At 50.3% G+C, this 27,687-nt stretch overlaps 1 protein-coding gene across 9 annotated transcripts in view; it reads right to left on the bottom strand.

Annotated features, from left to right (window-relative positions):
• The window catches only part of LOC139054842 (uncharacterized), a 138,405-nt gene that overhangs the window by 78,700 nt on the left and 32,018 nt on the right, over positions 1-27,687 (bottom strand). Inside the window, exon 1 of one of the 9 annotated variants that reach the window (XR_011511552.1) lies at positions 32-1,313. The exons of 4 other annotated variants lie outside the window; for them this stretch is intronic. Coding sequence is in view for 4 of the 5 variants with exons in the window: in XM_070532496.1 (XP_070388597.1) it covers positions 32-148 (117 nt within the window). In the remaining variant the exon portion in view is untranslated. Of the gene's footprint in view, positions 1-31; positions 1,314-27,687 lie in introns of those variants that run through there. 4 more of the 9 variants (XM_070532496.1, XM_070532491.1, XM_070532489.1 and 1 more) reach the window with 4 other exon arrangements.

The following is a 27,687-nucleotide window of genomic DNA, read 5'->3' on the forward strand; positions in this document are numbered from 1 at the left end:
TATGTCCGTTGCCTTTTCAGATGACGCTCACCTGGGTCGTGTTTTCCGGACTGCTTGGTTCATGCCATGTTGCTGCAGAGGATCCGCTTACAGCACGGCCGCCATGGTTGCGCAGAACGCCAAGTTTGGACACAACCAGCCAGCTCATCTGGCAACATGGATCCAGCACGACTACGGTGGACGCAACCGGCTGCCTTCATAAACGTCAGCTGGCAGCCGCCTCACTTGGGCACGACACCACTTCCAGAATGGCAGGCTTATGTCCGTTGCCTTTTCAGATGACGCTCACCTGGGTCGTGTTTTCCGGACTGCTTGGTTCATGCCATGTTGCTGCAGAGGATCCGCTTACAGCACGGCCGCCATGGTTGCGCAGAACGCCAAGTTTGGACACAACCAGCCAGCTCATCTGGCAACATGGATCCAGCACGACTACGGTGGACGCAACCGGCTGCCTTCATAAACGTCAGCTGGCAGCCGCCTCACTTGGGCACGACACCACTTCCAGAATGGCAGGCTTATGTCCGTTGCCTTTTCAGGTTAGTTACCTGAAAGGTGCTGCTTGCGTCAAATCCAGTAATTATTGCTTGTTGGTGGTGTCGTGCCCACGAGACCTTAATGATGTGTTCAAACAGTTCTTGGCTCTTGCGTGTGAAATATGCTATGCCTTGTCTGCTATAACACTGATGCTGTCGGGAGACGTTGAAACTAATCCTGGACCAATGACTAAGGCTCAAGAAGAAGCTTTTGCTGCTGCACTAGAGGCTATTAGGAAATTAGAAGAAGCGCACTCACACTTGCTTTCTGAACTAACTAGTGTCAAAGCCAGTAATACGGCAGTTATAAGCAAGTTTCAAAAGCTAGAAAACGAGCAGGTAACACTACTCGCTGAACTAAAAATTTCGAAACAAAAACAGGAGGCCGCTGAAGGGGAAATCAAGCTGCTGAACGCCAAGATCGCCGCGCTGGTCGATACTCCCGCATCCGGAAATTCGGCTGTTACAACAGCAGGCGCTGATATCCTTCGCGGTGTGTCTGATCGATTGGCCACAATTTCTTCACGGTGCGATGACACTGAGAATAGAATGCGACGCTCAAACCTGCTCTTCTTTAACATAGCGGACAACGAAAAAGAGGACTGGGCTGCGTCGGAGCAGAAAATTGTCGATTTCTGTGCCGAAAAACTTGACTTAAGCCTATCAAGCACGCACTTCGAGAGGGTGCATAGATTAGGCAAGCACGCCGATAACAAAACGAGACCGATCATAGCAAAATTGACATTTTATAAGGATAAAGAACGCATCTTGTCAGCTGCACGAAAACTTAAGGGCTCCGGATTTTCGATACGAGAAGACTTCTCCCCAGCTACACGAGAAGCAAGAAGGAAACTGATCGAATTCGCGAAGGCAAAAAAAAATACTTCAAGCTCAGCGTCGACAGAATGCGCATAGATGACACAACCTACGTGTACGACGGCGTCACTAGCACAGTAGTACAGCTGAGCAGATAGCTAAAGCATAGCACTCGAACCCATCACTGCCATCAGGCATCAGGACCTCGGATCATACCGTCACTATCAATATCATTTACTAATATTCGAAGCCTGGTGCGCAAGCTCGGTCAAGTCTGTTCTTTCATAGACGATACAGGTTCTGACATTATCATCTTCACGGAAACATGGCTGCATCCTGACATTTCAGACAATGAAATAAGTCCCATACATACCACGTATAATATTTACCGATGCGATCGCACTAATAAACGAGGTGGAGGCGTACTTATAGGCGTTAGGAAGACGGTAACATCTTATTTAATTGATTCCGACACTAACCTAGAAATTGTCTGGGTTGCGTGCATGACTCGTTTTGAAAAGTTATTGTTAGGTTGCTGTTATCGTCCTCCTGACTCAAGTGTGTTGTTTGTTAGCGACCTGCGAAACAGCATAACTCACGCCATTAGGGCTTGTCCGGCTGAAAGTATTTTTCTTTTCGGCGACTTTAATCTTCCCTCCATAAACTGGAAGCAGTTGTCATCGACCTGCCGCCTTTCCACAGACTTCATTGCCTTAACATTAGATTTCAACCTGTCACAGATCGTAAGTCAACCCACTCGTGATTCCAATATACTAGATCTAGTATTGACAACGGTCCCTAATACTGTTGAAAAAATAACATATTTAGATGGTTTCAGTGACCATAAATTAATGCAATTAAACCTCAAAGTACCGTCCCAATTTTCTGGTACCACAACTAAGATAATTCGTGACTATAACAGAGGAAACTACAGTGTTATTAACGCTGAACTTGAAACATTTCTTGTTAGTGTATTACTTCCTCGTTTCAGTAACCGAACAGTTCAAGATAACTGGGATTTGTTCAAAAACAAGCTAATAACACTGGTTAGTCAACATGTTCCGTTAATTAAAATAACAAATGATAAACGCAATCCATGGTTCACTAAGTCACTTAACCAACTGAGAAATAAAAAGAAACGATTGTACGCGTCCGCAAAACGCGCGTCCACTCCAATATCTTGGAAAAAATACACCGACTTCTTGAAAAGCTACTGCTCCAGAGTACGCGCTGCCCGAGATAAGTACTTTTCGCACGATTTGCCATCCCTGCTCACAACTAACACAAAAAAATTTTGGGAATCAGTGTGTCCGGAGCGACAGGACGGAAACATCATTTTGCATGATAACGACCACATTCCCATTCCAGATTATGACTGTCCAAACGCGTTCAATTCATTCTTTTCATCAGTATACACCATAGAAGACGACTCAAACGTGCCTGAGGTAGCTGATCTTGACTACCCTTTCTTACAGCCCATCGACATTACTGTCGACGGCATCGCATCCATTATAAATAATCTGAAAGTGTCCACATCAGCAGGCATTGACGACATAAACTCAAAAATACTAAAAAACACGATATCAGTCTCGAGTAAAATATTATCTCATATATTCCGACAATCGCTATCGACAGGAATGCTTCCCCAAGACTGGAAAATCGCGAAGGTCATTCCCATCTTTAAATCTGGCAATAGAAATTCACCACTAAACTACAGACCCATTTCACTTACTTCTATCTGCTGTAAGATGCTAGAGCATATAATCACCTCCCATATTTACAATCATTTAGAGAATAATAACTTTTTCTTCACAAACCAGCATGGATTTAGAAAGGGTTTATCGTGCGACACGCAACTATTTGAGTTCACGACTGAATTACATTTTAATCTGGACAAAAACCTGCAAACTGACTGCATGTTTTTAGATTTTTCGAAAGCCTTTGATCGCGTAGCTCACTGCCGACTAATTTCTAAACTGTCTTCGTTGTCCTTAGATTCACTAACGCTATCTTGGATTCGGAACTTTCTTACCAATCGGCAGCAGTTCACCGTGGTTAATAATTTTTCCTCCCCGCTCTCGTACGTGTCTTCTGGTGTGCCACAGGGTAGTGTCCTCGGTCCACTTCTTTTCCTTATATATATTAACGACTTACCGAATAACATTTCTTCTCATGTGCGGATCTTTGCTGACGATTGTATAGTTTACCGAGAAATTACTAGTACTGATGACCACGTAAAAATTCAAAATGATCTTGACCTTATTAGCAGCTGGTGTAGGACCTGGCTAATGTCGCTTAATCCAGATAAATGTAAAATAATGTCTTTCACTCGCAAACATTTCCTTTCCAGCTTTCCATACTATATTAATAACAATCCTGTGTCTGTAGTTACTTCTTACAAATACCTAGGCGTAACCCTGACAACAAACCTTTCCTGGACTACACATATAAACAATATCTGCGGAAATGCCTCCCGATCCTTGGGATATTTACGCCAGAACCTCCGTAAGACGTCGACAAATATCCGCAAATTAGCCTACCTTACATTTGTTCGCCCTAAACTTGAATTTGCTTCTTCAGTATGGTCCCCTCATTACATTTCTTTAACCACTATGCTAGAATCAGTTCAGAATAGAGCCGCTAGATTTATTTCACAAAATTACAACTGGAGCGAAAGTATAACGCAAATTAAAAACAATCTATCAATTGCTTCTTTGACCACTCGTCGTGATGTAGCACTTATATTGCTTTTTCACAAGTACGTTCACGGACCGAGGCCATCACCAATAGCTCTTCAAGTTTCTCCTTTCACCTCACGCAGATTGCATAATCATCTTTCTTTCACGCGCATCTACGGCAAAACAGACGCTTTTAACTCATCTGCGCTTCCACGTGTCATCCGCTTGTGGAACGACCTTCCCGATATCCTGGTAGCTGAAGCTAACAAAATGGCGCTCTTTGGCCAAACCTGGCCCTTGCGCCACAAAAAACCACACATCATCAAGCTAACAAAGAAAAATTCCGTCACGACATAAACATTCATTTCTTACTTTAAAAAAAAAAAAACTTGTCTGTGTTGCTTCTTGTATGTTTTTTTTTCTTGTTATTTAGAATTATGTACTTGGTGTAAACTTGACTCTTCGTTGTGTTTTTAATAACAAAGCATTGTATAACTGTATAATTTTGTATAATTGTTTGCTGCTCTTTATACTGTGTCAATTTTCCCCCCCTTACCCAATGCCCATTCTTCGGGCCTGTAAGGAATTTTGAATAAATAAATAAATAAATAATGTTGATGTAATGACACGAAAAAGACCGCGACACTAAAACACGAGAAATGTGCAGCACAAGAGCCAACTTTCAACTAGGTTTATTACGGAAACGGCGAACACATATGTTCAAAACCCAGCCAATAGCGTCTAGTTCTTCATGCCGATAATCATTGAAATCATGAAAGTGCTACTAAATATTGACGCGTGTACTTATCTTTGTCAGGCAACCACGTTTCGCCGCTTAACAACTGTAATCGCACAGCGAGGGACGCGCCTGCATGTATCCGACGTTTCTGGAAAGTTATCGACGCTTCTATCCGTGTGTCTGTTGTCACCGAACCTTGTGTTATCAGATTTCATCGCGTGACACGAATGGTGTAGAACTTTGTGGAAGACACGCGGGTCCCACCAGTTAATCTGGAACATTCGACGACTGATCTATAAAAGCCGACGCGCTTGACCCGCTGATCAGATTTTCGACGATCGCCGAGCGTGTTCGCCGCTTTCGTTGTGCTATAAGTGTAGCCTGTTTTGTGGGCACAGGTTCGCCCAATAAAAGCTAGTTTTTGTATTCCACCGTACTGCTTCTTTCTTCACCGTCACTCCCACGTGACATCTGGTGGAGGTGCTTGTGCGTTCATGTACCGAACGCCCCCGCAAAGCCGCGATCCAAGCCCAAAGCCCGAGGACAAAACTAACATCGCCGAAGACCAGCGTGCTAGCCGCAGACTGCAAAGACTGCCCCCTGAGCACGGACTTCTACCTGAGTCGACAAAGAAGATCGTGGTCAAAACAACCCCAATGGCTGCCCCAGCGTCCCCCGTTATCCTACAACAACCTCGGGACCCACCGACCTTCCATGGAGCAGCGACTGAAGACCCAGAATCCTGGTTGGAGACTTACGAACGAGTCGCGACTTTTAACAACTGGGACTCCGACGACAAGCTGCGGCATGTATAGTTTGCCTTAGAAGATGCCGCCAGAACGTGGTTTGAGAACCGGGAGTCGACCTTGACGACATGGGACCTCTTCCGTACCGGCTTCCTGCGCACCTTTACGAGCGTCGTGCGCAAGGAAAGGGCCGAAGCCATGCTGGAAGCCCGAGTGCAGCTACCTAACGAGAACGTCGCCATCTTCACGGAAGAAATGAAACGTCTGTTCCGCCATGCCGACCCGGATATGCCTGAGGAGAAGAAAGTCCGCCTTCTCATGCGTGGTGTGAAGGAAGAACTTTTCGGCGCAATGATACGAAGCCCACCGAAGACCGTAGAAGAGTTCCTTCGCGAGGCCAGCAGCATCGAGAAGACACTCGAAATGCGGAACCGGCAATTCAACCGCCGTACAAGCTCTACCCACTACGCCGGAGTTCCGTCACTCGCCGCCGACGACCTACGCGAGACTATCCGAGCTGTCGTGCGGGAGGAGCTACAAAAGCTGTTCCCATCATCACAGCCTCAAGTGGCTTCGATTGCCGACGCCGTGCGTGAGGAGCTCCAACAACAACTTGGAGTAGCCCCTGAATCGCCGCAGCGTGAGCCGCAAGCGATGACCTACGCCGCCGTCGCACGCCGTCAAGGACCCCCTCCGCGACCGCGCCAGGGCCCTGTCACGCCACAGTTTCGTCGTCCGCCGCCGCCGCCGCCAGCACGACCACCCGTCGCCCAGCGCACCTACGCGAGGAAGACGGACATCTGGCGTGCTCCTGACCATCGCCCGCTCTGCTACCACTGCGGAGAAGCGGGTCACGTCTACCGACGATGTCCGTACCGGGAGATGGGACTGCGAGGTTTCGCCGTCAACGCGCCGCGTCCACAGCTTGGCGAGCGCCCACGTGACATCGCCGATTACCTCGCCGCTACTCAGTGGAGCCCTCGACGGCCGTCCCGTTCGCCATCACCAGGCCGCTACCTGTCGCCGCAGCGCCGACCATACACTGGCCCAGCCCGGGGCCGGTCAGCGAGCCCATACCCGGAAAACTAAAAGCAGCAACCGATGGAGGTGCGGTTGCTGTTCGTCGAACTGACGAAGATCCTCCGCCGCCGACAAGGACGACGAAGAAACCATCTCGACGACCTAATGACGACACGCCGCCGTCCCGACGAAGTCTGGAAGCCAAAACTACACCGACGAAAGACGACTTGACGACGCGACGTTCCAACTTCATTTCAACACGACGCAGCCGTGATCCAACGCCAAGACCTAACTGCAATGCCAGACAAAGAACAACCGACCTCGACGTGCTTCTCGACGGCCACACAGTCACTGTCTTAGTCGACACAGGGGCCGATTACTCCGTAATGAGTGGACACATCGCCGCCCAGTTGAAGAAAGTGAAGACCGCATGGGAAGGCCCTCAGATTCGCACCGCTGGAGGACACCTCATCACGCCGACTGGGATCTGCACGGCAAGAATAACCATTCATGACCGGACTTACCCTGCCACCTTCGTTATCCTCCAACAGTTTTCACGAGACGTCATTCTCGGTATGGACTTCCTGGACCAACACGGCGCAATCATCAACCTCAAGTCGAAGTCAGTAACGCTGTCGGAAGATAAAGCGATACCGCCGGAGAGCCCTCGTAGTCACCATGCCTTGAGTGTGCTCGAAGACCAAGTGAGCATCCCGCCCCGCTGCAGCATTGTTATTTCGGTCAGCGCCGAAACACCCGCTGACGTAGAAGGCGTCATCGAAGGCGACCAACGTCTACTGCTAGACCGTGAAATTTGCGTCGCAAGAGGGATCGCTCGACTGCATGGAGGGAAAACTGAAGTGTTGCTGACAAACTTCAGCCAGGAGTTCAAGCACATCAACAAGGGCACGACGATCGCCTACATCGAGGAAATTCTGGAAACAAGTAATGCGTTTGTCCTATCGGATTCCGCCGCATCTACCCCGACGACCATGGTTCCCGAACCAGACTACGACATTAATCCAAATCTCCCTATGATTAAGCAACAGCAGCTGAGAAGTCTGCTCCGACGATACAAAGGCTGCTTTTCGACGTCATCGAGGATTCGACAAACACCAGTCGCCAAGCATCGCATAATCACCGAGGAATGCGCTCGACCACTCCGTCAGAGCCCTTACCGAGTTTCGGCGCGAGAACGTGAAGCTATAAGAGAACAAGTCGACGAAATGCTGCGCGACGACATCATCCAGCCATCGAAAAGCCCGTGGGCATCCCCTGTTGTTCTGGTAAAGAAAAAGGACGCAACCCTACGTTTCTGCGTCGATTATCGGCGTCTGAATAAGATCACGAAGAAGGACGTATACCCCCTCCCACGGATCGACGACGCATTGGATCGGCTCTGCAACGCTAAATACTTCTCGTCCATGGATCTCAAGTCTGGCTATTGGCAAATAGAAGTCGACGAAAGAGATCGCGAAAAGACCGCCTTCATCACCCCAGACGGCCTCTACGAGTTCAAGGTTATGCCATTCGGACTGTGCTCGGCGCCTGCAACGTTCCAGCGCGTGATGGACACGGTTTTAGCAGGATTGAAGTGGCAGACCTGTCTCGTATACTTGGATGACGTCGTCGTCTTCGCCGAAAATTTCGACGTTCACCTTAGGCGGCTGGCAACAGTACTAGAGGCCATCAGGACATCAGGACTTACTCTGAAGCCGGAAAAGTGCCGCTTCGCTTACGAGGAGCTTCTATTTTTAGGCCACGTCATCAGCAAATCTGGAGTCCGCCCCGACCCGCAGAAGACAGCTGCCATAGCAAAGTTCCCACAGCCCATCGACAAGAAGGCAGTGCGTAGTTTTCTTGGCATGTGTGCCTACTACAGGCGATTTGTCAAGAACTTTTCACGCATCGCTGAGCCGCTGACGCAGCTAACTAAATGTGACGTCGAGTTCAAGTGGGAAACGCCGCAGGCCGAGGCATTTCAAGAACTCAAACGACGCATGCAGTCGCCGCCCGTACTTGCGCACTTCGCCGAGAACGCCGATACCGAAATCCACACTGACGCCAGTAGCCTAGGCCTCGGCGCCGTCCTGGTCCAGAGAAAAGATGGACATGAACACGTGATAGCTTACGCTAGCCGGTCGTTGTCAAAAGCGGAAGGCAATTATTCTACAACCGAAAAGGAATGCCTCGCCATCGTTTGGGCTACAGCGAAATTTCGCCCTTACCTATATGGCAGGCCATTCAAAGTCGTCAGCGACCATCACGCCTTGTGCTGGCTAGCGAATTTAAAGGATCCCTCAGGACGGCTAGCACGGTGGAGCCTCAGACTACAAGAATACGACATCACTGTAACATACAAGTCCGGACGAAAACGCTCAGACGCCGATTGCCTATCACGCGCCCCCATTGACCCGCCGCCGCAAGATGACGAGGATGACGACGCCTTCCTTGGTATAATAAGCGCGGAAGACTTCGCCGAACAACAACGAGCGGACCCAGAACTTAAAGGCCTCGTCGATTATTTGGAAGGGCACACCGACGTTGTCCCCAGGGCATTTAAGCGCGGATTATCTTCCTTCACGCTTCAAGACAGTCTACTCGTGAAGAAGAACTTCTCACCAGTCCGCGCCAATTACCTTCTTGTTGTTCCGTCAGGACTTCGTCCAGAAGTATTGCACGCCCTACATGACGATCCGACCGCTGGACACCTCGGTTTTTCCCGGACACTATCGAGGATTCAAGAAAAGTATTATTGGCCGCGCCTGACCGCCGACGTCGCCCGTTATGTCAGAACATGCCGAGACTGTCAGCGACGCAAGACACCGCCGACAAGGCCAGCCGGATTACTACAGCCAATCGAGCCTCCTTGCCGACCATTCCAGCAGATCGGGATGGACTTGCTGGGACCCTTTCCGACGTCAACAACCGGAAATAAGTGGATCGTCGTGGCGACAGACTACCTCACCCGCTTCGCTGAAACTAAAGCACTGCCGAAAGGTAGCGCAGCCGAAGTGGCGAAATTCTTTGTCGAAAACATCCTGCTTCGACATGGCGCCCCAGAAGTCCTCATCACCGACAGAGGAACGGCCTTTACAGCGGAGCTTACCCAAGCCATTCTGAAATACAGTCATACAAGGCACAGGAGGACCACGGCCTACCACCCGCAGACGAATGGCCTTACGGAGCGGCTGAATAAGACCCTCGCCGACATGCTAGCGATGTACGTCGACGTCGAACACAAGACCTGGGATGCCGTCCTGCCGTACGTAACATTCGCTTACAACACGGCGGTGCAGGAAACAACACAGATCACGCCGTTTAAGCTGGTTTACGGCAGGAACCCGACGACGACGCTCGACGCCATGCTGCCCCACATCACTGACGAAGAGAATGTTGACGTCGCTAGCTATCTCCAGCGCGCCGAAGAAGCCCGACAGCTCGCCCGCCTACGGATCAAGACCCAGCAGCGTACCGACAGCCGACACTACAACCTCCGAAGACGCTTCGTCGAGTACCAGCCCGGCGACCGTGTTTGGGTATGGACCCCGATACGCCGGCGAGGACTCAGTGAGAAGCTGCTGCGACGCTATTTCGGACCCTACAAGGTCATCCGACGTATTGGCACACTAGACTATGAGGTCGTGCCAGACGGCATTTCGCACTCACAGCGGCGCCGCGCACGATCTGAAGTGGTCCACGTGGTGCGCCTTAAACCATTTTACGGACGCTGATGAACTTCCTTAGTTTGTTGTTTTCTTTGCTACGAGTGCTTTTCTTTGTTACTTTCGTTTGTTTGCAGCATCGGGTCGATGCTTTTTAAGAGGGGGGTAATGACGCGTGTACTTATCTTTGTCAGGCAACCACGTTTCGCCGCTTAAAAACTGTAATCGCACAGCGAGGGACGCGCCTGAATGTATCCGACGTTTCTGGAAAGTTATCGACGCTTCTATCCGTGTGTCTGTTGTCACCGAACCTTGTGTTATCAGATTTCATCGCGTGACACGAATGGTGTAGAACTTTGTGGAAGACACGCGGGTCCCACCAGTTAATCTGGAACATTCGACGACTGATCTATAAAAGCCGACGCGCTTGACCCGCTGATCGGATTTTCGACGATCGCCGAGCGTGTTCGCCGCTTTCGTTGTGCTATAAGTGTAGCCTGTTTTGTGGGCACAGGTTCGCCCAATAAAAGCTAGTTTTTGTATTCCACCGTACTGCTTCTTTCTTCACCGTCACTCCCACGTGACAATATCAATGTTTAAACACGTCGTTCGAGGAAGTCAAATTTGGTTTGCGATAAATCATTTGATCGTGTTCTAACCCACATATCTACCTCGTTTTTTATGGAAAATGCCTGGATGACTTCGCGCGTTAACTTGTGCCTCTATCGTTTCAAGGACGCTATGCGGCCTCGATCTTGGATAATCCAGCACCGCATGCACTTTGCCCTCATCTGGTCTGCATTGCCCAGGGGGGACGGTGTGGCCTAAAAGCTTGAAGGACTGACGGCAGACCTGTATTTTATCTGGATTAATCGTAAGCCCAGCACCCTCAATGCGTTGCAGCACTTCCCTTACATGCTCAACATGGTTCTCCAGTGTCTCCGAGTAGACAAGAACATCATCTAAACGTCATAGCAAAGTGGTGATTGATTCCCAGACACATTTTTCATTGATTTCATTTTTTATTTGGGCAACACAAATACAAGGTAAGGCAAGAGAGGCAAGAGAGGCAAGAGGCAAGAAGAGGGCGTAATCCTCCTGACACATTACTGCGACAAAAATCATATGGACACTCTAGGCGCATTTCTGCCGTCCCCGTGAGGTTCTGTATGAGTGAAAGCGTGTGAGAGTGAGCCGGCGAACGCGGTTCAACCTCGCGTGCGCGAGCGACGAACGCGGCCCGGATGCGTGCCCTCTCCCGTGGCGCGCGAGGCAATGGGGCCAGGCGAGGGAGGAGGGGGCCTTCTTCTCCGGCGGCTACCAGGGTGTCTCGACAATGCACCTACAGTTATGTTCAGGCATTCCTGCCTGATCGCACCGCCACAATCTGTCTCGGCTCAGTCCGATCCAACATCATCAAGGTTCCGAACAAGGGCACCCCACAGGGTTCCACGATCTTCCCGCTACTGTTCAACGTAGCCATGGGTGGTCTTCAGCATGAACTCCAGTGCATCGATGTAACTCATCGCGCAATGTACGCGGATCATATCACCATCTGGGCCACACGAGGGTCCCTTGGATAAAAAGAACATAATCTGCAGCAAGCAGCCACCTGCATCGAACAGTCCGTACAGGCACGTGGTCTGGCCTGTGCAACCGAGAAGTCTGAGCTCTTGCGAATCTACCAACACAAGCCCCCTAATCGGCGCAGAAGGACCCAGGCTACCGCCTCCATGTCGTTATCGCCGGCCAACAAATCCCAGAGAAAACCGTCATCCGTATATTGGGAATGTGGCTCCAGTCAAATCGCCATGTAAACCACACCCTTACCGTCCTCCGCACTATCACGCTGCAGGTGGCCCGAATGATATGCAGGGTCGCCACTCGTCACCACGGTATACATGCGCGAGGAGGACACTCTGAAACTCATACGCAACCTCGTGGTTAGTAGGGTGACATACAGTTTGCCGTATCAACGACTTACAAGAGGTGAACAGCACCAAGTTGATGCCATGCTCCGGAATGCCTATAAGGCGGCTCTCAAGCTACCCCCGAGCACTCCCACGAGCAAGCTTCTCGCATCGGCTCTGCACAACACCAACGGGCCGCACCCTGCTTAGACGCCTCGGCTATACCAGTCAGCTTCATGAAGCAGCTAGTCGCGAGTATATTCCATACCTCCGTCGCGCCACCTGTAAGGTCACCCCCATACCCCACAATATGGACCCCCGAATGCATCAGGGCCAGCGAGAAGCCCCAGTGGAAGCCCTCGAACGAAAATACGGGCCCAAGAACACCACATACTATGTTGACGCCGCCAGCTGCTACCTCACGATCTCCAGGGCAGTAACCACAGCTCTGGACAACACACTCCAAGAACTTACCAGCGCCTCCATACGCTGCCACAACACTACCGAGGCCAAAGAAACAGCCATTGCGTTCGCCACTGTCCACGGCTACAGGCATAGACGATCGCTTACAGTTCTGACGGACTCCCAGGCGGCTTGCTGCAACTACCTGCAAGGGCGCATCAGTCAACCTGCCCCACAGTATCATCCTGAGCGCGACACACCCTGGCGAGCATGCTAGCACACACACACACACACACACACACACACACACACACACACACACACACACACACACACACACACACACACACACACACACACGCACACGCGATTAAGCATCGGATCATATTGTAATGTAGATTGAAGCCGGAGTCATACAAAGTAGACGCTTCTCTTTAATGACGGGCCAGAAGAGGAGCGTGCAGCCTACACGCTTCATCGTCTTTCATAGCACCGACCTTTGCGCGCGTCGTCCTGTGGTGCGGGAGCCCTACATCATTGTGTCAATTGCCCCCCATGCGAAAAGCGACCGTCTGGGTCACGTCAGAGTTCTTTCAGCGACTACAAGAAATGGAGCTCCTCAGGTGCATCTCGGCGTTCATGTACGCGCATGGTAGGGTTTTATGCGCACTACATGAGCAACTTCAGCACGAGGATGAAGACGGAGCGAACCGGTGTCAGAACTGCAGGGGACGACATCGTAGATCACGTCACCGAGGCGGCGTGTAACTTTGTAGGGACCAGAATACCGGCGGAGCAACTTTTCCCAGAGTCCACGGCGACAGATGGGCGTCCAGACCCACACGCAGGCGCCGGTATTGTAATGGACGTCGCGTCGACCTTGGTTGTAGCGAAGGGTGTCGGTATGCTGCTGACTCCGGATACGATGCCGAGCAAGCTGGCGTGCTTCTTCAGCTCTTTGTACAAACTCTTCCACGTGTTCGCTGGTCAGGCCATTATCAGCCAGAGGTAGCGTGGCGTCAAGTGTTGACGTGACGTGGTGTCCGTATACAAGTTCGAACGGCGTAAACTGTGTAGTCTCCTGTACAGCAGTGTTATACGCGCAGGTTATGTAGGGTAAAATCTCGTCCCACGTCTTGTGCTCTACGTTGACATACATGGAGAGCATATCAGCCAGCGTTCTCTTCAGACGTTCCTTTATACCATTGGGTGATACGCAGTGCTCTTGCGGTAAGAGCTATGCATCAGCTGGAGAACGTCCTGCATAGGTTCGGCTGTAAAGGCTGCACCGCGGTCGGTGATGAGAACAGACGGTGCATCATGTTGTAGGATGATGTGGCGCACAAAGAACTTGACCACTTCATACGAATTCGTTTGCGGAATAGCTTCGGTTCCGGCGTACCGGGTTAAGTAGCCAGTAGCGACGAATATCCATTTATTGCGCGAAGAGGTCACTGGGAATGGCCCAAGTAGATCCATTCCAATTTGATGGAACGGTATTGAGGAGTGTCCCCAGGGTGGAAAAAGCCAGGCGGTTAAACTGGTGGTTTCTTGCGGCGCTGCCAATCGCAGCAGGTCTTCACGTATCGTTGCACAGAAGAAAAAGGCGGGGCCACTAATACTTCTGTCGTATCCTTGCTAATGTCTTAGCGAATCCCAGGTGTCCCGCGCAAGGCTCATCATGGCAGGCTCGCAAAATGTCTTGGCGCAGCGCCGACGGCACGACAAGCAGGTGCGTATTTGGACCGCTTCCGCAGTTTTTTTTTTTTCTGAACGACGTTGTCGTGCAAACAGTACGATGATAAGCCGCGCACGAGCGAGCGGGCTAAAACACCTTCAACTCCTTGAAGGTGTTCCACCAGCGGCAGCAGTTCAGGGTCAGCGTACTGGTACTCAGCCATCTTTATGGTGTCGATAACGCCAACAAATGGCAAGTCATGTTCAGGGTCCGATGACGTCGTAGGGAGTGGTGCGCTTGACAGTCAGCGTCGCTGTGCTTCTTTCCAGATCGGCAAACTGTAATGTCATACTCTTGTAAGCGCAGGGTCCAACGGGCTAGTCTGCCTGAAGGATCCTTTGGGTTGGCAAGCGAGCACATCATGCGTTTGGTTCAATTCGCTTCCGACGCGCCTTTGATATTTAAATTCTTGGCTTACGTTATGTATATGAGCGCTTATGCTAGCACAGTTTTCTCTGATTATGCTTTATGGCACGCGCAAACTGTAAGTACGATAAAGTTAAAGAAAAGCGAGAATCGGGAATAAATTACCAGCCGGCAATGTATGTATCTGCTAGATCACAGTTGCGGTTGTTTAAGTCGATCGGCCGCTCATATTGACTCATCTCTGGGTGGAACGCGTATCATACACGCAGATATGCATGTTTTGCTACGTTTTCACATTATTTCATAGAAGCGATGCACCTTATTTATCTCCAATATTTGACGCTAACAGCGATCTGTGGCTGTAGATGTCGATGTAAACAAGTGCACACCACTATTGTAAATCTGACGCGGATGGCTGCGCTCGACACTCCTTGAATATGCTAAATGTCTAAAGAATGGGTTAAAAGAATACAAAAATCGACGTGCAATTGTAGAAATCGGCGACAACAATTTCCAAGGCAGCCACGTCGGCAGACGGAACTCATCGTACCGTTAAGACTCGCACTAGGTCAACCTGACACCGATTTCGGTCTACCAACTGTCGGCGACAGCGTTCTTTCCCTTCGTGTCGGCGCCTCTGTCACACTGTACCGACGCCGAACTCTCTGCGGGCCGTCGGCTGAGAGTTCGACGTCGTTACAGTGTGACAGAGGTGCCGACGCGGAGGGAAAAAAACGCTGTCGCCGACAGTTCGCAGACCGAAATCGGTGTCGGGTCGGCCTAGCGTGAGTGAGCCCTTATCGGCCGCACTGTTAGCACAACCTCGCACTCAGGCATGCTGCACCGAGTAGTTGGTCAGTGCTACATGGCTTCCAGGGAACGACACGGTGCCCCGAAGAACTTATTAATAAGTTTTCGCGATTAACGAAACACACAACGGACGCGCACTCGACGTGGGCGCAGGTACACAAATGAACAGGCGAAAGCACGGGTACCCATCCAAAACGTTTCTGTCGGCATGCGGCAGAGGGCGGCACAGGAAAATGAAAAAAGGCGGATTCTCCTAAATTTCGGACCCGGCGCAGCCTCGCCGGCAGGGCCAAGCTCCTGACAGTGAAATTGATAATCATAATTTATTGGTATCCCATTTGAAACAGGGTGGTTCCGAATTCACCTATCTTGCTTGATTTAATCAGGTATTGTGCACGTTTTTCACTCTAGCATTCTTGCGTACATCTCTATAATCTTCGCAATTTTCTTCAAAACTTCTCTACCTTGTATCGCTGCCTACGCCTGTAATGCATCCGGTTGTATCAATCCCTTCCAAGCTTTTATTTCAATAGCAATTATATGGACACTCCAAGCGCATTTCCGGCGTCGGCGTAACCGTGAGGTTCCCTATAAAGTCCAAGAGCGTAAACATAACAGCGGCGGAGCGCCATACAGCTGTATGTGCGAGTGAAGGCTCGCGACGGGAGCCGACGATCGCGGCTCAATGTCGCTCGCGCGAAAGACGAAAGCGGGCAGGAAGCGCGCCGTCACCCGTCGTACGCGAGGCACCCAACGTTGCGAGACGCCGGCGGAGGGGAGATAGAGAGGGGGGGCGGCGTTCTACTGCGGCTGCAACTTTAGCTCCAACTGCGCATGTGGCGGCTGCGCACATTCGCTCGGCCGTATCTTGAGAGCGGGGGCCGCCTAGGCGCGCAGGCGGCTCGTAGCTTGGTGCGTGGTGTGTGTGCTCTCGGCGCTTACTTTTCGTTGAAGCGATAGACAGCACGAATGTCACTTCGCTCGCTGCTGCTGCCCTATTTCCTCGTGCCGGCGTTTCGACAGCTAGATTCCGCGGTCATCTAGTCAGATGTGTTCATGTTTGCTTGTGCGCCTGTGACACCATGCTTGTTAATTCATTAGTGTGCCTACAAGCTTTACGGTCGATAGAACTTCTATCCTTACTTCGTAGGGCAGTCCCCTAACTTGCTATCGCAATCGACGCTTCGCCTTTAGGGCGACACTGCGACTTTTTTTTTTCACCAGTACTCTAAACGTCACTTGCTTACCTCCAGTGTTGATCGGTTGACGCTTCCGTTTCACTTTATATCCAAGCGCTTTTGGAAGGTGTACGTTATCTACATGTCTCACAGGGTGAGTACCCTCGCATTCCATTAGGATGTGTTGAGTGGTCTCAGGATTTGTGGTGCAGCGTAGACATGCCTCATCTTGTTGGGAATTCGCTCCGGTACCCGGCCTGGTTGCTTAGTGGCTGTTGTGTTGGGCTGCTAAGCACGAGGTCGCGGGATCAAATTCCGGCCACGGGGGCCGCATTTCGATGGGGGCGAAATGCGACACCAGTGCACTTAGATTTAGGTGGACGGTAAAGAACCCCAGGTGGTCGAAAATTCCGGATTCACCCCTACTACGGCGTGCCTCTATAACCAATCCTGGTTTTGGCACGTAATAGCCTATAATTTTAATGTTTGCTCCGGTATAACTTTGTCCTTAGGCAGTCACCTGGAGCCTCAAGTAACTGTTCTTTGTGTTGTACAGATTTACCTTTTTAATTTATTTCTTCCATTCTTGTAATTCTCCAAGGTTTTTTTTTTCATTCTTTGCATCCAATTCGCAGTCTCTGTTGTCCATTTACACTTTCAATTACCCTGTACTTGGTTCCCAACTTTCCTCACCTCTTCTTCCATACTGTGTCCACACTTTTCAGGTGGAGATAAGTGTGCACTTAAGCAGCGCATTGATTCTGGTCGATTTTCCTGAGTCTTCCTTCAAATGTTATATTGTTTAGGGCTTTTCCGACTTCAAAAGGGGCCCAACCCATGTATCCCTGCACTGCCTCATTAGTGGTTTTACCGTGGGCCCCCGAAGTGAGGCGGCCCACCAATCTTTGGTTAACTTCCAATCCAGACGAGATATCCGATTTCAGCTACATAATGGCATTTGCGAATGTCAGCGCTGACGCAATTACTCTTTTCCCAATTCCACGCACCGCCTCGTGTTTGTTTTGGCCCTAAAGTGCTTCATGTTTCATTATTGCTGCATTCCGCTTCCCAATAATTTTCAGATTATCTTAGTTGGCGGCTTGAGTGAGCCTTTCCTTCATTTATGTATACGCTTATTGCTTAACTATGGGTATGACTTGCTGTTGAATTCACACCACGTAACTGTTCGCCTCTGCATTAAAAATCGCAATTCTCCATTTCTCTGTGCTCTAAACTTAAGCCCTATATTTGTCGCTGTGTTGCCACAGACGTTCGCAAGTATCTGTAAATCTTTTTTATTCTGCGCCAGTAGCAATATATCGTACGCATACATCAGCCTGGTGACATTCTGTTGCACCATTTGTCCATTACGCCTATAGGATAAATAAAATCCTACTTCACTGTCTTCCAGGCGTCTTTCTGTACCCTTAACATAAAGAGCGAACAACACTGATACGAGGACATCCTTGCTTCAGTCCTTAGTGAATTCCCATCCCTCCATTATCTTTCCGACCTTCCCATACAACTTATAGTCGGCTGTCTATATTAATATATTATAAAGGAGGTTTATTGGGGTTCGTAGCGACCGCCGGTTCTACGATGCACCGAGCACAGTCCCCGAGCTCGAGCTTCTGCTGCGCGCTTGATGCTGCCGATGCTGCTGACCCAGTGTACACGTTCGTTATCTTCCTTACAATGGCCCCGCGGAAATCAAGGAGCCATCCTGGCGACTTAGTTTTCTGGAAGGGCGGTAGAATGGTGACATGGATTGAGACGCTGAACATGGACGACTTCGCATGTCGGACGGCGGCGTTAGCGGCTCAATCAGGTAATTATATATATATATATATATATATATATATATATATATATATATATATATATATATATATATATATATATATATATATATATATATCCTTCAGAAGCTCCACGAAATCGTCCTCTATGCCTCCTTCGTGCTTGAGAATATCCCATAACGATTCCCTATGTACGCTGTCGTAGGCCCCTTTAATATCTAGAAATGCTATCCATAAAGGTCTATTCTTATAGCTACTGAAATCTATATGCACTGAGTTAACACAAACATCCTCAAAGCGTCTGCCTGGTCTGGACCCATTCTGTAGTTCCTTCAGCATATCATTTTGTTTTTCACACGCACTTCGACATTCCCAGTTTTATGGCTTGCATTACCATTCTATATGTCAGCAACGTTACCGTAATTGACCTGCGCAAGCTCGTGTTATTATGATTATCACCGTTCCCTTTGTAGATGAGGTTCATCTCGCATTCACGCCATCCAAACGCACTTTTCTTTAAGTTAATCGCTTGCTCTATTGCATTAGTCAGCAGCAGTGGCGTAGCTAGGTCGTCTGGCACCCGGGGCCCACAGGTCTTCTAATTGCATTCCCCGAGGTTCGCTCATTATTTTGCCTGTCCGAAAACGCTTGGTTAAGGCGTCGCTATTGCCATGTTAGGGTGAGAAAAATTGTTTGATAAACCGGGATGAACGTAAAACACACGTCTTCTCTAGGTCGTTGCTCCGGGCGATCTGATACCTCACTCGATTACCCCGCCTGTGCTTCATAGGAGTCATCGCCTGTCTGCTCTCGCGCTTGCCGCCAGCGCAGGCTCCTGTTACTTTAGTACGTATCCGGTGAAGGTATGCGTCTGGGAGGTGCTGTTAACATGGAGCAGCCGTGTCTGGCTAACCGGACCAATTCACTCTGATGTAGAACTCGAGACGAACTAATTTCATTCATATTTTTGTACTACCTTTGGCTAGCGTACTGCCTGTCGCTGACTTGCGATAGCGCTGCAATGCATCATAATAGAGAGTTTTAGTATAGCGTAAAGCAGCAAACGCAAAGTGTTAGCGTTAGCGTTAGCGTTGCGTGCACCAGACTGCGCATGCGCTATACGTAAACGCTGCTGGAGCTCTTACGTATGTACGCTATTTTCAGGATTTAGCGTTGAACGCTAACGCACGCAAGGGGAGCCTTACGTATGGCAAGATGGCGGCGCCAGTCGAAGTGAGAGCAGCCCGCTTCGGATCTATCGAGTCGTCTGCCTGCACTGCTAGGCTCTATCCTTCCCCACTAATGCTCGTGTTCGCCTTAGATTTGTGTGATGAAGCTTCGGCAGCGGTGCACAGGTGACAAATGGGCGTTGTTTACGACATACTTTCTCGATTAGCGGCGCAGTAGGCTTAACGAGAGGGTTTGCTCATAGAGTTAATAGAACAATTCTATGGGTTTGCTAAATGTGTTTGCTGTATCCGCCTCGAGATGGCGCCCAAGTGTATTTCGCTCGTTCGCTTGGTGTAAAGCCGCATGTGGAGCCGATGCATGTCATGTTTTCCGCGGCAAAACACAGTAGTGTGGTCGGTGCTGTGGTCACAATGCGTGTGCGTTTTACCAACGACGACGATATGAACCTCGTGAAGGAGGTTTTCGCCTTGAACCCATTCGGATGGACGTCAAGGTGGGCGTCCGTTGCAAAAAATTGGAAAGAAGTGAGAAATCCACTTTGTGGAAGCGAAATTGCCGGCGAAACGTCCCCTCCGGTATAGCTTCGACGTTGAGTGGATCTTGAGGACACGTAGAACCTGCGCGGTCGCTCTCATTCCCGAAGCATGAGGGTGCCGATGTCATCCCAACTTAAAAAGGACACGTAATATGGGTCCCACAGAACACTCGATCGCAGCATGCCAAGATTAATCGGTGTGTTTCGCGACTCTCGACTAAACAACGCTCAAACCAAACACCTACATGCGTAATTAACGCAGCGACTGTGGCTTTCGATAAGCTTGACTTAGGGACACACTTGCGGATCCGGCATTGGATAAGCTCGACATTTCGTGTGGATTTGGCTTTCCAGTACTTTGTGTCTTTACATCTAGATGGCGCTGTATTTGTTTGCGTTAACGTTAACGCTTTTCTCCGTTCCGCTATTCTATAACACTATCTTGTGCCGCGCAGTGCAGTCTTTCTTTGCGTTAGCGTTGCGTCGCACGCTAACGCTAACGCAAGGGTTTTACGCTATACTAAAACTCTCTAATAATGCGCTCCCTAAATCTTAGTTTTCCATTTCGCTCTCTTCAAAGTGCGGCCGCGGTATCAGTGATCCAGCGAACTGCATTGACGTTTCAGTGGCGTGAATACAATGAGCACACTTCATCGTTACCTCGGTGAATTAGCTGGAGAAGCGGCGAATGACACTGAGCACGCTGTCCGGAGCAGAGCGCCCATACAGTGCCACGAAAGAGCGAGCTACTCGAATGCCGAGCCGAGTGTTTTCCAGGGCGAATTACTGGCGACGTTTTCACGTCATTAAGATCCACCTTCTCTTTTGCTGTAGCCAAAAAGAGAAAGAAAGAAGGAAACGAAAAACACCGCCATTTCCACGAGTGTTTTGATATCTATATACGAAATAAGGGGTGTGAGTGCCCGAAGTCAGTTTGGAGCAATTTTTGGAGCAAGTAAAATTGCACTATGGAGCAATTTGGAGCAGGACAGCCTGAATTTTGGTAGAATATTGGAATATGCAATATGACAACGCAATTCGCAACCACGACGAAACATAATAAACCAACACGAGCGCTGTACTGTAACTGCCTTAACTCTATCGTTACCGCAAGAAAATGGGCGTGTTTTATAGGTCTCGGAAAAAAATGATTTATACATAATGATAGCATATTGTGCATAATGAAATGCTCTATCAAAAACCTACGTTGCCAAAAAGAAGTTATTAGGCAGAGCATAAAAATTCTAGCATGGGCCACTTTTGCTGCCAGTTGATAATAACAACAATAAGAAAACATAGAATGTACAAAAAAAAACATTAATATCAATGGAAATTGAGAATATGCATTTCAAAGATGAATAACCCAGGAATTGTGTCTGAAAAAATTAATGATCAGTACACTGACGTTCTTCGGATGCAAAAAAAAAAAGAAATTAAGACCAGTGCATCACACACGCCATGTGGTGAAGCAGTTCCTGGATTTTGAGAAGCAAAGGTGGTGCACTCCGCACTTTTCCCAAGAAACATCTGGTTTTTGGCCTACTATGCGGTCCTCGTAACACATTTTGTAGTTCTGCCTTTTCGGCATCTTCTGAGGATGATCCGATGAGAAGTCCAAGGAAAGTACTTCATCAGTTCGTCTAGAGTCATGCACCCCTTCCAGAACCGATCGCTCTGAGCGTAGCTGGGCAACTACAAGGTTACGCATCCAAGCATATCTATTAGCATTTTTGCAGATTGTCTTTATCACCTGTCCAGAGAAGAAGAGGAGAAAGAGATCCCACGCCACTGTAAACTGTCTTGCACTGATCCGTAGTGCCTGGCCGAGATGTGCTACGGGCGGCCTCCTTGGCGTGACCGGAAGTTTCTTTGCTGCCCATGGCGGCATATCATAACCAAGCGAAGAATGCACCCTGAAGATAATCAGCAGAGCTCTCATGTCGTGCAAAAAGATCGGCGGACAAACGCGCACAAGGAAGGAGACAGCTGAAGACCGTAAAAGAAACTCGCCGGTGAACAGCGGCGGATGTGCCACGCTTACTCAGAATATTGTCGTAGTCAGAACTTGAATATGCTATACTGTCATCTTCGGAAGCATAACTCGAGTCCTCATCGCTAAATTGAAGTGCGGGTGCAGCATAATTTCAAGCACGGCGCCTTTCTCGCGACGCAGCTGCGCGGGACGACGACATGGGGAGCGACTTACTATAACTGCGCAGCGACACCGGCAGCGCGCTTTGCCTGGATTTTACGAGAGAAGCCAAACCAAAACTCTTGGAAACCGGTTGAAAATGCCAAGTCCACATGTTGGACATGCGGCGGATCTTCAGAAATACCCTCTGGCGGAATGAAACGACTCGAACTCCAAACTGAAGCTCACTGGGGAACAGCTGGCGTCATTTTCGGTTAATTATCACCGCTAAGCACTGTCGCAGGGGCAGAGCTGGCGATATAATTTATTTCTTGACTTGCTGGGAGTCATCTGATAACACAATTCCGATGCTAGTGCAGCGTAATGGTGAGCGGGCGCATGCTCTTATCTCGAGCGCGGCAATTATGCGCGCGCGAAGGAAGAAAAGCGGAGAGCAAACCCGCCGTCTTCCGTCGCGCGAAAGGGCCTGGGGGGGGGGGGGATGGGAGGGAAGGAGGAGGGGCGGCGTTGCTCTCCGACAGCAACTGCTCATTTCGCGTCCAGGCGCAAGGGGAACTGACGATCGCGGCTAATCGTGGCTCAATCTCGCGCCATACATGGAGGAAAGCGGGGAGGCAGCGCGGCAGGGGGGCGGGGGGGGTGGCCGCGGGCGGCATTGTATCTCGAAAGGCATCTGCAGACGGCTCGCACCTTTGCGTGCGCTGTGTCTCAGTCGCTTAGTTCGGGCAGAAACTTCGCTCGCTGTCGCACTTGCTCACTCCAGGGTTCTGACAGCGAGTGCGCGCAGTGATCGAACGAATTGCGTTGCACGTTTGCTTGTGCGCGCGCTACACCAGGTTTGTTGATTTAGTAAGTGAATGTTAGCAAACTTATACGGCCGATAAAACTACTATCTTCGCATAACTTTTTACTAATTTGCTTTCCGCTTGGCACTGATTAAGCTTTCCGGCGGAACTGCGACCTTTTTAAAAATCCACTTGTACATAATAGACCAGGGCGATTCCAAAGCACCTAATGCTTAACTTCCTGGTACCACGTAAAAACTATTCCAATCTATTTTATTCAAAGTACTGTATTACCCTTCCCCACAGGTCAAAATGGCGCAGGCCTCGCCCACATGGACATAAAAACACATTGGAATAGCTTTACGCTATACCAGCCTTGGGACAGAGACGCCTCCCCGCTGAATAAGCTCCGGTTGCACGTCTCCACATATCTAGTTCGCTCACGGCGCCCTCAGCCTACTTTTCGTTGTTTTGCGCCTCAGCTAGGAGGCACGGCGCAGCTAGATGCGTTCAACCGCATTTTCGTGTACTCCAAGTTCTACAATTACAGCCGCCCCGGTCGTTCCGACACCAGCGATGACAGCTGGAAGTGGCCGACGCCACCCGGCCACTCGCTGGAAGCGCCGAAAAGTCCTTTGTTATCAGCGCGAAAATAACGAGAAACTGTGCGAGTGGCTCCGTCGCGCATTATGTGGAATGCGAACGGCTGCACCATTTTTCGGCAAACGAGTTTTCTGTTGTGTCTCTGTCTCTTCCAACGTTTGGTCAGACTTCTCCGCGCTTCCCACAGGTGTAGTAGATGGCTGTCTACTGCCGGTGTTTCGACTGTTGTCGATATTTCCCGTGTAGTGCTTCTGTGTATTCTCCTGATGAATTCCGTCCATTCTGTAGCACTATCGCACGGTGTGGCCTGCCTTTGCTTCTGTCTATAAGCAGTCCAAAGCGGTTAAGGGTCAGTCGGCTCACGTGCTTACAGACTCGCAGGCAGCGTGTCGACTCTTTATGCGGGGAATGCTACCGCGCAACGCCCAAAGAATACTCGGCTCACGACTGGACCTGGACCACGCGTTACATGGTGCCCCGCGCACAACGGACTCGACGGGAACGAAAGGGCAGACCGCATAGCTCGAGGAAGCAACGACCGAGCAGCGGCCAGAACCCTAGAGGAACCACTGTCCGCAGTGCGCGACATATTAGAGAATCAGAGGAGGGAGAGACGGACCTACGGCCCTCCGCACTGCAAACTAAATAGAAGACAAGCCCAAGACTGGCGTCGCATACAAACCAATTCATACCCGCACCTAAACCTCTTACACAAGCAGCACCCGACATATTACACCGACACCTGCCCGTGGTGCGGCGCGAAACCCACGCTGGCCCACATAACGTGGGAATGTACGGCTCGGCCAAGCAACGTCAATTCACCTTTTCTAAGCGTCGCAGACTTCGTACGGCAGTGGGAGGCACTACTCGCAAGCGAGGATCAGGGGAGCCAGTTGGCCCTCCTGGACCAAGCTCAGCGAGCCGCAAGAGCCAGTGGAGCCCTGGACTGAGGGCCCCACCCAGACCTGCCATAACTCCGATTAACTGAGCAATAAAGTTTTTTTTCTCTCTCTCTCGGCAAACGACTCCGCTCGCTCTTCGCGGCCGCTGCCGCAGCACACGTGCCGAAGCCGCTCTATTGGCCTCGAGCTCCACCACTGGAAATGCTGGCGGCACCGTCGGCGTGACGTGCTAGGAGGGATCACGTGGACATAGCGGCCGCGTCGGCTGCTTCGGGCGCGCCGAAGCGAGCTGAAAACGAGTTTAAATTCCCTCGTACGCTGCGGTCCTCATTTAGTGGCGAAATTTTCCCGCTTCGAGTGTCTCCTTTACAACGCTTGAAAGCACTACAATAGGTAGTGGCTGCCTTTGAAGGCGCGCAACATGGTAGGCTACTGCTCGGTGCCGCAGGGCCGGACGCACGTAACGGAGGCCGGTGTCAGGCTTATTCACACGTAGCCGCAGGACAAGAAGCTGCATGAAGCTTGGCTCGCGAAACATAAAACCGGCAAACAGTCATCGGCTATAACTCGGGTATGCAGCAAGCACAGACGCGAGGAAGATTTCTGCTACGGCGCCCGTTCTGCGATGTTCTGAAAACGCGCACTGAGACGCTCGCCCGAGTCCGCTGCCCGACTAATGTCATGACGGTTTGGTCTATGAACTTGTCGATGCTATAGATACTGGCAAGTACAGTGGAGTGGAAAGGCAGCGGTAAGAAGCACATTTTAAAAAACCATGGCATATGGTCATGTTTGTGTTATGAGTTAATGCACTGGATTACAAAAAAGGAGCAGCGGGAAATTGCACGCTGAGAACACCGATACACATACAGTGCGACGCAACTCGAGAAATAGTATTGAAAGGTCGAAGAACTTAGAAGAAAAAAAAAGATTGAATCGTTGCGACGGCATATCACAGTCCCCGTAGGCGTCGAAGTTTCTACAATGAAATTATTTTTGAACAGCTCTGATAGCACCCACGCAACAATGGTTGCTTGTATACTGTCAAATGCTCATATTCTGCGACCTAAAGCTCATGGTACGGTGCGAAAACGCACGCGCGGAGAAACCGACACAGTGCGCGGACAAGCATACAGACGCGCAGTCGGTCGCTGCGAATCTGCGCGATCGCTGCATTGAGGCTTCATTCTATTACACTCCATTTAGTTATACAAACACTATAAGAACATATTTCACATAGTTCGCTCTCAGCGTTTACCTACCTTTCACGCAAGAAGCCGGTTGGGGAGACTCCATCGCGGCGTCCGCGCGCAGTGGCGTTCGCTTACGTATTCGGTAAAGAGATAGCGTCTGTAAACGATTGTGTGCTTTCAGTTTGCCCAAGAATAATATTTAGACAGCAAAAAACTTCTCTCATTTCGAAAGTACTTACAGAAATGTCCGGGAGAGCTCGCGCGGGGTGTTTTCAGTGAGCGCTGACAGCAAAACCTATGAGGAGCGCGCCACGTGATCCCTCATACTACGCCAGCGAGGCGCTTCCGATAGATGGCGACTCCGTAACTCCTCGCCGCCAATAGCGCAGCGTGACGCCATTTCGTTCACTTTTCTGTGTTTTGCGCAGTTTGGCGCGGGAATTTCGGTTTGTGTCGAAATGGCGCAGTTGGCCCAGGAGCCCAACCCCTGCCAAATGTGTTTACAGCATTTGGTGTTGGCCACCCGTTCTCTATGCGGAACGCTCGAATGGAACGGCAGTCTTAAAAAAAATGCGTAAGAGCTCCAAAGTAATGTCAACTAGAAAAACTATAAACATCTGCGCAATGAAATCTTAGCACCTAATCACTAAAGGCTTTCGTTTTAGTTTTTTTTTTCTCGTATTCTTCGTGCACACAATAACATCATCCGCCCTGCGACCAGGTAATCGGCACCGAGTACTCCGAGCACCATCAACATATACGAATTGCCCACTGCCAAACGCTTCATGCAGGCGTATTCGTGGCGCCTGCCATGCCCGGCCCGCTCCTCAGAATTCACTCGTCGGGACGCCAACCGAGCCGAAATGGCTTGCGGCTTGTTTAGTCTGCTCGCGACGGTGGATCCGATTCAAACTCGCGCCAGCTGAGTACCCCCGACGACGGCGCCTCACCCGCGCTCGTCGAACCACTCAGCCGGCAGGGTCACGTATGTGAGGCCCGCCTCGCGTATTCTCTCACAGCTGCCCGATCGACGCTGCGAGTTTGTCTACGGGAGAACTGGTGGTCGAAATAGAGCAACCACTTTTGAAGCTTGGAGCACTGGGCGCGTTGAGTTGCCGCGCTCTCAACTCCAGAGCGGCGCCCTCGAGCGCACTCGGGCGCAACTATAGGCGTCGCGACGCCTTCGGAGCGTAGCGTAATGGAGACTTCAGGCGAGTGCTCCGCGGAACATCAACGCGTCATCTTGCTTCTTCCTCCGCTATCGCATTTCGCGCGCTTTAAGAACACGGCACCACTGACAAGTCGTTGCATTTCTTGGTCGACAATGACGAGCTGTACTCGACATGCTGCGACGGAGGCATTAGCGGTGACTTACGTTTGTGATGCAAGGTGTTCGCGCTACTTTAAGTAGGTACCGCACCACACACACTATTGTTTCTGCTCGGCGGTATGCCAACGCCCTCCTGAGATTGCAGCATCGCAGGAGGTCGGAGAGCCCTTATGTTATGAGGCATTCAGAATTATGTGGCCAACCGAAGAAAGACTATTTGGTTGCGTAACAGTGCGTCTGACATGCGGAAATGGTGCAGTTTCGCGCGAATCGAGAGTGCACATACGAAACTAAACCACGCCAACTGCGACTCGAGAAGATCAAAGTGCAAGGAGTGCGGAGGAAGCGCGTTACCTAGCCGTAGCAGGCACGAGCTCCCGTGGACCATCTCCCGAGGCTGGAGCGCGAAAGAGCGCACCCAATGTTGCTTGCGGCCGATAAGATTATTTAGAGAGCGCTCTGCCGACTAGAGTGCCCTCAAATTCCTTACCTCAACGCGTTCGTGGTCATTAGAAGAAGGGCCACGCAAAATCAGGGGAGTAATTAATACACGAGACACGCTGCAACTTTGAGGAACCCGAGCGAAACGCTTGTAC

This window comes from Dermacentor albipictus, chromosome 1, assembly GCF_038994185.2.
Source record: "Dermacentor albipictus isolate Rhodes 1998 colony chromosome 1, USDA_Dalb.pri_finalv2, whole genome shotgun sequence".
Lineage (NCBI taxonomy): Eukaryota > Metazoa > Arthropoda > Arachnida > Ixodida > Ixodidae > Dermacentor > Dermacentor albipictus.